General features: G+C 38.3%; 1 protein-coding gene across 3 annotated transcripts in view; it reads left to right on the forward strand.

Annotated features, from left to right (window-relative positions):
* The window catches only part of Eps15 (epidermal growth factor receptor pathway substrate 15), a 97658-nt gene that overhangs the window by 43788 nt on the left and 40651 nt on the right, over positions 1 to 13219 (forward strand). For all 3 annotated transcript variants that reach the window (XM_021160620.2, XM_029476001.1, XM_029476002.1), the window contains exons 11-12: positions 1145 to 1301; positions 6749 to 6834. In XM_021160620.2, coding sequence (XP_021016279.1) covers positions 1145 to 1301; positions 6749 to 6834 — 243 coding nt within the window. The remainder of the gene's footprint in view (positions 1 to 1144; positions 1302 to 6748; positions 6835 to 13219) is intronic.

Genomic DNA, 13219 nt, shown 5'->3' on the forward strand with positions numbered 1-13219 from the left:
TAGTATTCCATTTTTTATATATACAGATTTTTGCTATTCATTTATCTGTTGATAGAGGCCTGTTGGTTCCATTTTATTCTGTAGAGAATAGAGCAGCAGTAAACAAGAGTGCAAATATCTTTGTAGGAAAATAGACGTATAATATTGAGATTACTTAATCTCAGAAAGAAACTCCTGTGTATTCTTTGTGTTTCCTTGCCTGTACCATACACATGTACATGTGCAAGTAGATACAAATTTGGGAATAGTAAGTATCACATGGAGTAAGGAGAACAGGAAAGAGTGATGAGGAAAGACAGTGCAGGTAAAAACAAATCATGAAAGAGGGTATAAAACTTGTGTCTCTAGTTTTAACTCTATCATGGGTTTTTAATTTTTTGTATTGGATAAGTGCAGAGGCATGTAAGCAAAAATTTCATAGATTCAGAATGGCTGTATGTGTTCATAGAATTGAATATGTCCACATGTGACACTTAACTATACATCTGTCTTCCGGTGCTCTTTAAACATTTTTAAAAATTCATTATTTTATACATGTCTATAATTTATTTTGATCATTCGCACACTCCTTATCACCTTTGCATTCTCTGGAGCTCTTCCTTACAACCTATCTCCTTTTACCTTTTATGTTTTTATTTGTTTTCTATTCTCTTGAGCTTAGTTCTCTTAGTTGCTTACATGTACATGGGTATAGGATTATTTACTGGATCATATGCAATTTAGCAGTGACTACTTCACTGAAGAAATATGACTTTCTTTCCCCTGCAGCCATGAACTGTCTCAATCAAGTGCCCCTTTCCTGTCCATGCCACAGTATTGATGGGCGTGGCTTGTACAGGTCACCACGACTGCTGAGCTTGTGAGTGCAATAGCCATTCACACCCAGAAGACAGCATTTCACAGCACCCCTCTCCAGCTTCCTGTTCATACATTTTTTCCTACTCTCTTCCATGATGTTTCCTGACCCTTGGTGATCTTTTCAGCATCTTATTTAGTCCACCTCTATAACATGTATATTTTTGAACAAGCTGTCATCTGTCTTGCAATTCAGCTGATTGTTTTTAAAAAGTTACAGTCATATTTTTCTTCTGGAGTTTTGGGTTTGATAACTAACACTATTGTACTGTTTTGTTTATTTGTATAGGTCACTATGTGACACAAAGGGCTGTGGGAAGCTTTCAAAAGACCAGTTTGCCTTGGCTTTTCACTTAATCAATCAGAAGTTAATAAAAGGCATTGACCCTCCTCATATTCTCACTCCTGAGATGATTCCACCATCAGACAGATCCAGTTTACAAAAGGTAAGAAAATGTCAAAGAAGACCTGCATGCCCTAGAAAAGGACAAGTTCTGTGTTGGGTCACAGGGTTGGAGGGACAGAGCACTCAGAGTTGGTAGTTAGTGTGTGTCTGTGAACATGCACACAGACCTTCTCTGTACATCCTTGAGCGGTAGCTTGTCAACTTCTCTATTCATTATTCATGACAGCTGCACTTTACTGTATTAAATTGAAGAGATTTCTAAAGAAAAATTTGAAACAGGGTCTCAGATAGCCCAGACTTACATTGAACACTATTTAACTGAAAATTACATTGAACTTGTGCTCCTTCCTGCTTTCACTTCTGGAAGATTATAGGCATGCACCTTGCCTAGTCAACTTTTATGAATAGAGTTGAAATGGTAGCTGTAGGAATTAAATTGTTACATTTTACTTGATGATTCGTTTTTACAGAAGACAGTACAAATTTGGAAACAAAATCTAGGAGATAGTAATTGATTAGTATCAATTTTATATCAAAATAGCCTTCAGGAAACACTGTATGTTGAGGCTACATCTGTATGTGGCTTTTGCCAAAGGATGACCCTTCATTCTTAAGTACACAGCTGAATTTCATATCTAAACAGTTGGAAGTTAGTTGGGTTTCTGATTAGCAGTGGGAATTTTCAGAACATATTCATTTTATTCACAATTCCCTTTCAATTTTTCTTTCTTATCTAGAACCCCTTTTTAATATAGCACATTTATAATATCCTGGTTTATAATAGACCTTTCAAAGGACTTATATATGATGGGTTTAGTTGCTTTCAAAATTAAATAACCAAGTGTTGTTTGAACCTGTAGTCCTAGCTCCTGGGAAGGCTGACACTAAAGAATTCTTGAATCCAGAAGTTCAAGGGTATCCTGGGCAGCACAAGGAAGCTGCATCTCAAAAAAAAGCCCAAACAAAGTAAAACATCCCACCCAAACTTTGTATCTTTAATCCTCTTCTCATCAGTAATACAAGTATTTCTATAGCGATTTTTTAAGGTTGTATATAACAGGAACTATCAAATGTGTGCTATTAAGTGTTCTCTCTCAAATATTAATAAAATGTTTTGATTTTTCATTAATAACAGTTAAAAATTTCATTTTAACCTAGCAAAAGTCAAAATTGGATTTTACTCCCATGTAAAACTAAATAGAATTCACTACTTCCAAGTCCCGAGAATTGGATATATAAAAAGAATTTGTACTTTTGAGTTTTCAGATGGGGCACTTTGTGAATTTTTGCAGACTCTTGATGTATGACATGGGTTCTTTAGGTTGTGGAGAGGCTGAAAGAAATTCTTCACAGAAAGATGAAGGGTCCATATTTTCACTTATACTTTCTGCTCTGTTCCTGTTGCTCAGCTGTGCAACATTGTAGCCTGCACTTATGTAGAGTTTCTCTTCTGTGTTCTTAATTTATAATGACTGAAATGCTCATCAACTCTAGTCTCCCAGAGAACAGAACTGAGTCAATTTTTTCTATTCTTTGAAATCTGTTTGCTAGTAGACACTTGAGATTGTTTCTGTTACCCAGTTTATAATTTAGTAGACTTCTCAGAAGTCTACTCAATAGAGGATATCTTGTCTCATGGTTCCAGATTTATGAAAATACTTTATAACTGTTGGTCTTGGTATTATATAACCATTGTCTTATCTATTAACCAAAAAATAAAATAAAATAAAATTTGTACTTTCAAATAATCTCTTTTCTCCTTACAATCTGATTTATTTAAAAAAAAAAAAAAAGAGGTACTGCATTTCTGTAGCTTCAACTAATCCTTCTCGAACGTCGCTCTCCTCCTCTCTGTGTTTTTTCTAGTTTGGAGTTTTTTCCATTCTGCAGCCCTCTGCTTTCGCCTTTCTTGTACTGTCAGTTTCTTAACTCTCCTCTCTCTCAAGGTTAGAGCTCTATTTTATGCTGTCTTTGTTGTTGCATTTTAGCAGTACAGTTTTTATTTACATGATGTATTTTGAAATTAGAGTGTTTTTTTATGCAGCAAAGTTGACAGTGCAAACAGTTGCTCAGCATGCTTTTATCACGTGTCACTTGATTCCTGCATGCACAGTGCCTTGCTTTCCCTGGACTGCTTAATCCACTCAAAATTACTCAAGTGAGACTTATGAGACACACAAAATGTGAGAGAAAATATTCATAAGAAGGGTGCATGTGGGACCGGAGAATTGGCTCAGCAGTTAAGAGCGAGGACGGCTCTTGCAAAGAATCCAGGTCTTGGTTCTCAGCCTCACATGGTGGCTTCACAACCATCTGCAACTCCAGTTCCAGGGGGAGCTGACACCCTCTTCTGTCCTCCACCAGCACTACGTGTACTTACACACATATAGTCAGAATACTCAAACACTTGAAAATTAAACAGAAAGGGGTGTGTGGAGAGAAGCTCTACCAGAAGATCTGGCTTTGATTCCTAGGCTCATCTGCATGGCAGCTCCCAACCACCTAGAACTGCAGTTTCAGGGGATCCAGAGCCCCCTCTGGTCCCCACAGGCACCAACTACACACTTGGTGCACAGACTTGTAGCTAAGCAAATGCTCATACAGACTTGTAGCTAAGCAAATGCTCATACACATAAAAAGAATTCAAAATCAAATGATCAAAATAGTTTTTAAAGAAGGGCATGCCACATTTTTCTATGTGTGCCCTTCATGTGCTATATATAATTTTAGCTGGATGTTTCCATATTTGCTTGCATGCCACTTTAGTCATATAAAGCTATCACCTTCTAATTTGTTTGTGGTTAAACTAATTTGTTTAACTTTATCTTTTATCTGTTGATATTTTAATAGGAAAGACTCAAATCTGAGCCACTTTTTAAAGTTGGAGTGACAGAAGAGGTGTGGAAGCCATGTGTTTTCTGGTATACTTGCACCTCTGATAGAACCCTTCTCAGTAGCAATTTAAGTGATAGAAGTTACTCTTGATGATGAAAGTGAGATCAAGTGCTATTTTTCTTTTTTCACTTGCCTGGCTGGCTGACTCATCCTAGTCCACAGGTCAACTTTAAATAAAGCTAAAACTTAGTGAATAACTGTCTCATGCAGAAATCTGCCTTAAAAAATTTAATATAGCATCCATAACAGTCTGTGAATCAGTGGGGTTTAGTAAAACAGGTTTTTTTGAGACTCACTATGACAGTGTATACCAGTAACCTCAGCACTCCAAAGGCTAAGGCAGGAGGTTCACAGTAAGTTTAAGACTAGCCTAGGCTATCCAGTAAGCTCAAGAATAGCCTGAGCTATGTAGGGGGAAGCATTGTCTCAACTACCCCTTCAAAAGAAGTATGTTTGATGTAAAGTTGTAATCAGTACAAAATTAGAATTTTAATTAATTGAGACCATATAGGTGAGTTTTAATGCTGATACTCAAAACAAATTCAATACTAACAGGTAAGGTGATATTTAAAAAAACATCGAAGAAATTATCACATCTTTTTTAAAAGATTTATTTATTTATATGTATGTAAGTACGCTGTGTACTGTGTCTTCAGACACTCCAGAAGAGGGAGTCAGATCTCGTTACGGATGGTTGTGAGCCACCATGTGGTTGCTGGGATTTGAACTCTGGACCTTCGGAAGAGCAGTCGGGTGCTCTTACCCACTGAGCCATCTCTCCAGCCCCGAAATTATCACATTTAATCGACCTGTTTACCATGTTTACTTTCGGCACAGTGTTTTCTAAATTATTTTGGCATGCAGATGCCAAAGGTCATGTTATGAAATGAATGGCCTTTTTAATATAATCAGAAAACTCTTGATAAAATTAATAGCCAGGTTCAACTTTGAGCAGTCACTTGGTCTGTTTTCTCAGCTCTAAATTGAGTTAATACTGACCTCCCTAATAATATACTTTTCAGATTACTTCTGAGAACTGATTGATGGGCTTGCTAAACTTTAAATGACTTTATAAGGGTGAGGAAATGAAATATTATGGAACCTTGAGGTTTCTTCCGTCGTGTAAGTTGGTGACATACATTAAGTTCACATTTGGTTTTTCGAGACAGGGTTTCTCTGTGTAGCCCTGGCTGTTCTGGAACTCACTTTGTAGACCAGGCTGGCCTTGAACTCACAAATCTGCCTGCCTCTGCCTCCCTCGTGCTGGGATTAAAGGCGTGCGCCACCACGCCCGGCCACATTAGTATTAATACTCAGCTTTATATTCTGCTAGAGAGGTCACTAATATATCTTAGGTTCCACACAGTAGGTTTCAGTTTTACCATTTCCAAAAGCTGATGATTTTGCTGTTTGTCAGATTGTAATAGTGTGTATAAACCAGGTGTTTAAAGGAACAGTTATCCTTTGTTCTGACTTTTAAAAGCTAAACAAGACATCAATGGGAGTTCAAAGAAGAAAACCATTTATTTGACCGACCTGTAGGCAGGGCAGAGATTAATTTTTCCATTTTTCTGGTGAAGAGCATACAGTTAAGAAAGTGACAGAATCTAGGTTAAGCCTAGATTTCGTTTCTATAAGTAACATCTGGTAACCAATTCTGATATTTAATATTACTTACTAAACGAAAACCAAGTGTTGGGTACACTAGCACCCCATGTAATCCCAGCACTTGTGGATAGAGGCAGGAGGATTAGGAATTCAAGGTCACCATTTTCTTTATAGCAAGTTAAGGCCAGGCTGGGTAAATGAGATCCTGCCTCAAAAAGCCTAACAGGCCGGAGAGATGGCTTCAGTTAAACGTGTATGGCTGCTGGAAAGGATCTGGGTTTGACTCCTAGCACCCATGTCACACTGTGCCCAACCACCTGGAATTCCAGTTCCTGGCCTCTGTGGTGTGCACGCGCACACACACACACACACACTCACACTCACACTCACAGAGAAAATATTAAAAGTTTAAAACAAAACAGCATTAACATGAAGTACAGTTGTATATGTAGTGAGCATGTTTACAGAACAGGTTTGAGCAGTTGGCTAGTAGGTTTTAGGTTAAATAGAGTAGATACTAAAAGCAGTTAAGAAAAGTTAGTAATTGTTGAATTGAGTAAAATCAACCATTATTATAATTCTGAGATTCAACAAAATTTGTATACTTATTCTGTGCCAGATGATTTAAATGGAAGAAAGTCATCATCCCTCCTGCTGATAAAGAACACATCTCAGTAGGAGAATTCATTTCTAATCTAGCATGTGTTTTATTTACTGTAGAATTCTGGGTAGACAAAGGCAGTGGGCTCTGAGGTGTGGGGTCATAATAGCTTTCTGGAGATTATAAGAGAACCATCTTAATTTACAAGTACATAAGTAATTACAACTACACATATATAGTTGTACTAAGTATTTTATTAAATGAATGAAAAGTGCTAGTAATGTAGTAAAATGAAATACCTTGTCTTCCTGTATAGCTTTTACCATTTTTAGTGCTTAGCATTTATAATAGTAATGTATAACTGTGAATTTTTTGTTTTTTAGAACATCACAGGATCAAGTCCTGTTGCAGATTTTTCTGCTATTAAGGAACTAGATACCCTTAACAATGAAATAGTTGACCTGCAGAGGTACGTAAAGTAAAATTATAGCTGACTTTATAAGCACACATACAGATTATATGTACAACATATGTGTATTACATACACATATCCTCATTTCTAATGCTTATTTTGATAAGTGCAACTTTATTTAATTACCATATTTCTGTGTAAATGGAATCAGAATGCTTTTTTAAAAATCAAATATTAGGGAAGTGATTGAGGAAGATGCCCACTGCTGACCTCTTGCTTTCACGCCTATGCACATGTACATTTGCGCATGCATGTGGGTGCACACAAACATATACACACATGCACACTCAATACCTTTTTATTACTTTGGTTCAAAACAAGTAAACATTGGGTCACTGTATCTATAATAATGTTTAGATTTGATTTTCACAAGGCTCATAGATGCTCCATTAAGCATTCTTGCTTGCTTGTATGTCTGTTGACATTTAAACAGCTAGACAGGAAAATACTTGTCTCTGTGTCTCAAGCAACTGTAGAAAGACATTCTCCATTGTTCTACAACTTGTTTTCTTGACTTACACAGTTGTTTAGTGTATAAAATGCCTTTGTAGTTATTTTAATAGGAATTAGGACACCATAAGGAAAATACTCTTTGCTTTTGTTGACATTTCTAATTTGTGTTGAGTTGGGCAGTTAAGCTCATAACTATGGCATTGTGCTGCCCTAATATAATGACTGATAACTAACAATAACTGATAATAATGCTCCATGAGGAACATACCTAACATTTTGTGACTATCTTATGAAAACTAAGGAGTTACAAAACCTTGATTTAGGTTGTAGTCACATTTTATCAATGTGTGATCATTTGTGTATATAATGACATTTGTCAAAATATTTTCTGTTTTAAGTGAGACCTGTAACAGAAGCAGACTTTCATTCTGTCACCTTACCATGTCACAGTAAGACTCACCTACCTATACTAAAGCTACATTGATTAAGATTAAAATACTAAAGTTTGTGTTAGATCACCAAGTCTAAGATATTTCATTATATACCTGTATATAGTCTCATTATTGTGAATATACATTTTGTACAAAGTTTTACTCTTGAGAATCTGTCCCTTTGAGTTTTTACAATACATTAGAATGAATGTGTATGACTATGAAACAAAGAATTTAAACACTATATGTGACTTTACTAAATTATTCTATGATGGAAGATTCCATCCTTATTTAAGTTGGGTTTTTTTTTTACCATTTATTTATTTTATTTATGTATTTGTGTGTGCCTACATATGGGAATGTGCTGTGGTATTCATGTAAAGGCAATAGCACAACTTTCTGGAGTCATTTCTCCTTCCAGCAGGTGGGTCCTGGAGATCAAACTTAGATTGTCAGGCTTGATGGGCAGTGTCTTACCCATTGTGCCACCTCACTGGCCCTTTCATTGGTTTAGAGATGAAGATGTTTAATTCCCAGGACTTCTAGTTGATGTAGGATGTGCTGTCCCCCCCCCCCCCAGTAACTCCCCAGCCTTATTTCTTAGTTGGATCCCATTTTCTTCCTTGATTGAAGTATGAAGGGTGTTCTTCATGGTGTTCTCCCTGCAGAGCACAGAGCTGTACACCTTTAATCTGAGCACTCAGGAGGCAGAGGCAGGGGCAATCTCTGAATTTCAAGCCTGTATGGTCTAGAGAGAGTTCCAGCATAGCCAGGGCTACACAAAGAGACCCTGACTCAAAAACAGAAAAAAACCCATAGAGTTTCCCCTGTCATCCTGGCCATTCTTCTTAGACACGTCTCACATTGCACTGTCTCCTGTGACACTATAAATCTTCCTAACAGTAGACACTGTATTTGCTCTTTTTACCTTCAGCACTAAGCGAGTGCTGTAACCTCTCATTGTTTCTTTGTTGTTATATTAGTCACTTTTCTTCTCACTGTGAGGAAATGTGACAGAAGTAACTGAAGGGAGGAAGGATTTACATTGGTTCACAGTTTCAGAGAGTTCAGTCTATCATGACAAAGCAAGCTGGATGGTGGGAGTGGCTCCATCCATCAAAGCAGGAATACATTGTAGAGCTTGTCCTACAGCAGCCAGACCAGAAAGCAGAGACTACACTGGCAGTGGGGCTGGGCTTTAATCTTCAAAAGCTCACTCCTAGTGACCCTACTTTTCCAGCCACACCAAACTTCCCACAGCCTCACAAATAGCAATACCATCTAAAGACCATATATTCAATCGTAACAGCCTATGAGGACGTTTACATTCAAACTATACCAATTCCTTTCTTCTAACCACATGATGCAGGTGGGCTTATTACCTCTCACTTCAGCCTACCACCTTTTATTACTTACTACCTAGGATTTTACTGTTTTCATTTGCCTACACGTATCTTTAACATTGTGAGTATCTATTCATGCTTATGGCCCATGTTTAACAGCTCTTATTAAGTTATTTTTGAAATCTTTAGATTGCTAATTGTTCTTTTTCTGTTTCTGTTCCTGTTTATTTTAATTATTTTATCTCACTGTGTAACCCTAATTGGCCTAGAACTTGCTATGTAGACCAGCCTGGCTTTAAACTCACAGATATTACCTGCCTCTGCCTCCTGCGTGCTGGGCCTAAAGTTATGCACTACTGTGTTCAGCAAATTCTTAAAAGCTATTGATGGAGTCCATAAGAATCTTTACTTTGAAAGTAAAAGCCTCAGAGAAGTTCTGGGGGGTGGGGTTGTTTTGCTTTAGATTTATTTTATTTTTAATTATGTGTGTATATGGGGTGGGGTATATACTTGTGAATCAGTTGCCTGTGGTAGCCAAAAGTGTAAGGATCCTGGTAAGGCTGCAGTTACAGGCAATTATGCGTACTGTGAAGGGAACTCAGGTCCTTAGCAAGAGCAGCTTTTGCTCTTAACCATTGAACCATCTTTCCAACCCCCTAAGAAGTTCTTGAAGTCGGAAAGGTGCAAGAAACGGAGGCTATTTTGATCACTTGTATAGCGTGGTCATGATAATTTATGCTGAGGCAGGAGGTAATATTTTGACATCTGCTAGATTCTACTTCCTTCTTGTTTGTCCTTTTAGCAAAAAAAAAAAAAAAAGGAAGTAAAAATCAAATCCTGCCAGGCCTATTATCCTACTTTAGGCCAATAAACAAGACAGGTAATTATAATAGTTACTGGGAATTGTGCTGCATCCACTTTATATACATTTTTTGTTGCATTCTTGCAACATCCCTGAAGAGGAAGAGGATTTATCTTGATTTAACAATTTTTAAATTACTTATACAGTGGAGGCATGAGGTACAAGTGTGTGTACATGTGTACAAGTGTGCATTCCACAAAGTATAGGTGGAGGTCAGAAGGCACCTTGAAGGCTAGACCTCTGGTTGTGAGGCTTGGCAGTGAGTGCCTTGATGCATGGAACCACCTTTCCAGCTCCTGTCTCTTACTCCAGACAAGCCATCTAGCACAGAACTTCAGTGGTAGAACTTTCAACCAGATTTCTAAATTATCAGCATCATTTTGTCAATTTTATTTTAGTTTTTTCACATTTATTTAATGTGTGGGGTGGTGTGTATACATGGAGGTCATGGAGGACAACTTGTGGGAGGAGTCTTTCTCTTCTTTCACCATGTTTGTCCTGGAGATCAAACTCATCTTGTCACACTAGGCCGCAAGTGTCTTTACCCACTCAGCCATCTCACTATCCTGATTTGGTCAGATTTATTTAACTGTCAGTATCTTAGTTTCTTTGTCTGTTAAATAGAAATGCAAACACTATTATATAGATGCTGAGAATATGGTAAGTTAGTACAGGTTATTAGTTATCGTCCTCAATACTCAGCTCATACCTTAGAGCTAAAGACTTTCTGAATAGTTGCTCAATAAAAACTATTTAGAATAACTGAAGGAATTATTTTTCCTAGATGAAGACAAACAGGACCATTGTAGCCAGATGGTCAGTACCATATCTGCACAGTCCCAGAGACTGACCTACTGAGACCATGAGGAAATGAAGAACAGACACACATAGGCGGATCTCTAGAGACTAAAAAACTGGGATTGGGTGGCCTGGGCTCTTGGAATAAGCAAATAAGCAAGTCAGACCTTTCCAGCAGTTGTCATCAGTGGTTGAGTAATAGTCCTCTCTTCCCACAAGCCAAAAGGAAAGCAGAGTCCTACTGTTAAATACTGCTGTGCACAGCTCAGTCTGGTCTGGAACCTCTGGGGCTCAGCATTTCCTGTGTGCTGCAATTCTGCATGCCTACTGTTCTATTTCAGCTTTCCTCACCACACGTGCCTTCCATCCCAGATGGAGTTAATCTAGAAATTCTCACCTCTGCTTTCGTTTTCTTTTATGTTATTTTTTAATTATTAATGTAGAGAACGTAAAGTTTACCATTTTATCCGTTCTACGTGTTGCCTTTTGTTTTAGTGCTGGAGGTTGTTCCTGAGTCTTTTGTGAGTGCTCAGCCACTGAGTTATGAAGTCTCCATCTTCTTGTAGTTTGCTGAATTTCTTTAAGGGATTTATTTATTTCCTATCATCTTCGTGAGTTTAAATTTAAGGTCATTTTCTTGTTCTTCAGACACGTTAGGATGTCCTGGGCTTGCTGTAGTAGGATAGCTCGGCTCTGGTGGTGCATATTGCCCTGGCTCTTGTTGATTAGGTCTTTAGGCTGGGTTGTTCCTGGTGTTGGCTGAATGTTCCTGATGCTGGCAGAACTCAGGGAGGCAGGCAGGACCTGACAATGGAGCTTCGGGAATAGCATGCTGATCACCTCTGCTGGCTCTACCCCAGGGGGACCTGAATGTTGCTGGGGTCCCACAGGCCTCGCTGGGAAGGCAAGCAGAGCTCTGATCCTGATAATGGAGCTAAGGGGACAAAGCCATATCTCCGGCATTTAAAAAAAAAATTTTTTTTTCCCGAATCAGGATCTTGCTATAAGTTGCCCAGGCTGATGTAAAACTCCCTATGTTTGTAATCCATTAAGGCCTTGAACTTAGAATCTTTTTGCCCTGGCCTTCTAAGTAGCTGGGACTAGAACTTAAATGTACATTTTAAGTGACATTAAGTACATTTATTAGCTGCTATCATCAGTAATCTCCATAACTTTTAAATCTTCCAGAGTTGGACAGCTTAATGTGTATGTGTATATTTGTGTTAGGGGAAAGAGCAGAAGGAAAAGCACCCCCTGTAGTGTAGGACCTATTCAGTGTGAGCTTCTTATTCTGTAGGGTAAGAACGATTTGGGGAAATAAGTGTTGTTTGTTTTTTAAAAAATGTAGGTGTACTTGCTTTGTGCCTGTGATGGACAGGAGACAATGGCCTAGAATTCTGGGGCAGAAAGGGTCACTTTGAGTTCCGCTCCTTGGGATAGTGGAGGCCACATAGTGATAAAGAACCACAAGCAAGAAGAGCAGCGCACCAAGCCTGTTGACAGTGACAGTGGTTATCCATGCTCATACCTGACCAGCTCCACTTAGCTCCCCGCTCCCAACCCCTCTTTCTGAGACAGGGCTTTATACTCCAGTAGGACTTTAAGCTTGCTATCCTGAGGATGGCCTTGACTTCTGAGCCTCTGCCTTTACCTCCTGAGTGCTGGGATTGCAGGTGTGAGTGCCAGGGTGTCCAGTTTTATGCTGTACTGGGTTGACTAAATCCAGGGCTTCATGCATGCTGTACAGAGCCTACTAACTTAATTACAGCCCTAACTCCTACTCTGAGCTTAGCTGAAATTCATATATAACCTATTTTAGTCACATATAAAAACTCTAGTCCTTTGAGTTTATTGATGTTACAGATTATATTTTTATGGATTGTGTTTCTGCTGACAGAAATTTTTAATGCATTTATCATTTAAATCTTACAGAAAGTATAAGATAAAATTGCAAATCAAAACTATAGTAATGTCATTTCTAGTATTTGCTCATATATTTCCCTTTACTAGAAACCTTTATGTTTTCATATGACTTTGAGCTTATTGTCTATCATGCTTTCGTTGAAGGACTCTTGTTAGCATTTCTTATAGGACAGCCATACTAGTTTTTGTTTATGTGGGGATAGTTTAAGGCCAGTTTTGTCAGGTATAGGATTTTTTGTTGTTGTTTGTTTTAAAGACAGATCTAACTTAGTAGCTCTTGCTGGCCTGGAACTTACTTGGAACGCATAGAGATCTGCCTGCTTCTGCCTCCAGAGTGCTGTGTTTACAAGTATGTGTCTTCCATGCCTGGCAGGTACAGAATCCTTCCTTGACAGCTTGTCTTTTCAGTAGTTAAAATTTGTCTTCCTTCCTGCCTCCTTCAATGGGAACTGCACCTGCCTCATGCATTGTGTCCCAAGCTGTGTACCAGTGAGCTCCAGTGCCAGCCCTTAGATGGTTTTCTAACCTTGCCTTGTAACTCTCTGTCCTTTTTACAGGTTCAAAAAGTATTC

This window comes from Mus caroli, chromosome 4 (assembly GCF_900094665.2).
Source record: "Mus caroli chromosome 4, CAROLI_EIJ_v1.1, whole genome shotgun sequence".
NCBI lineage: Eukaryota > Metazoa > Chordata > Mammalia > Rodentia > Muridae > Mus > Mus caroli.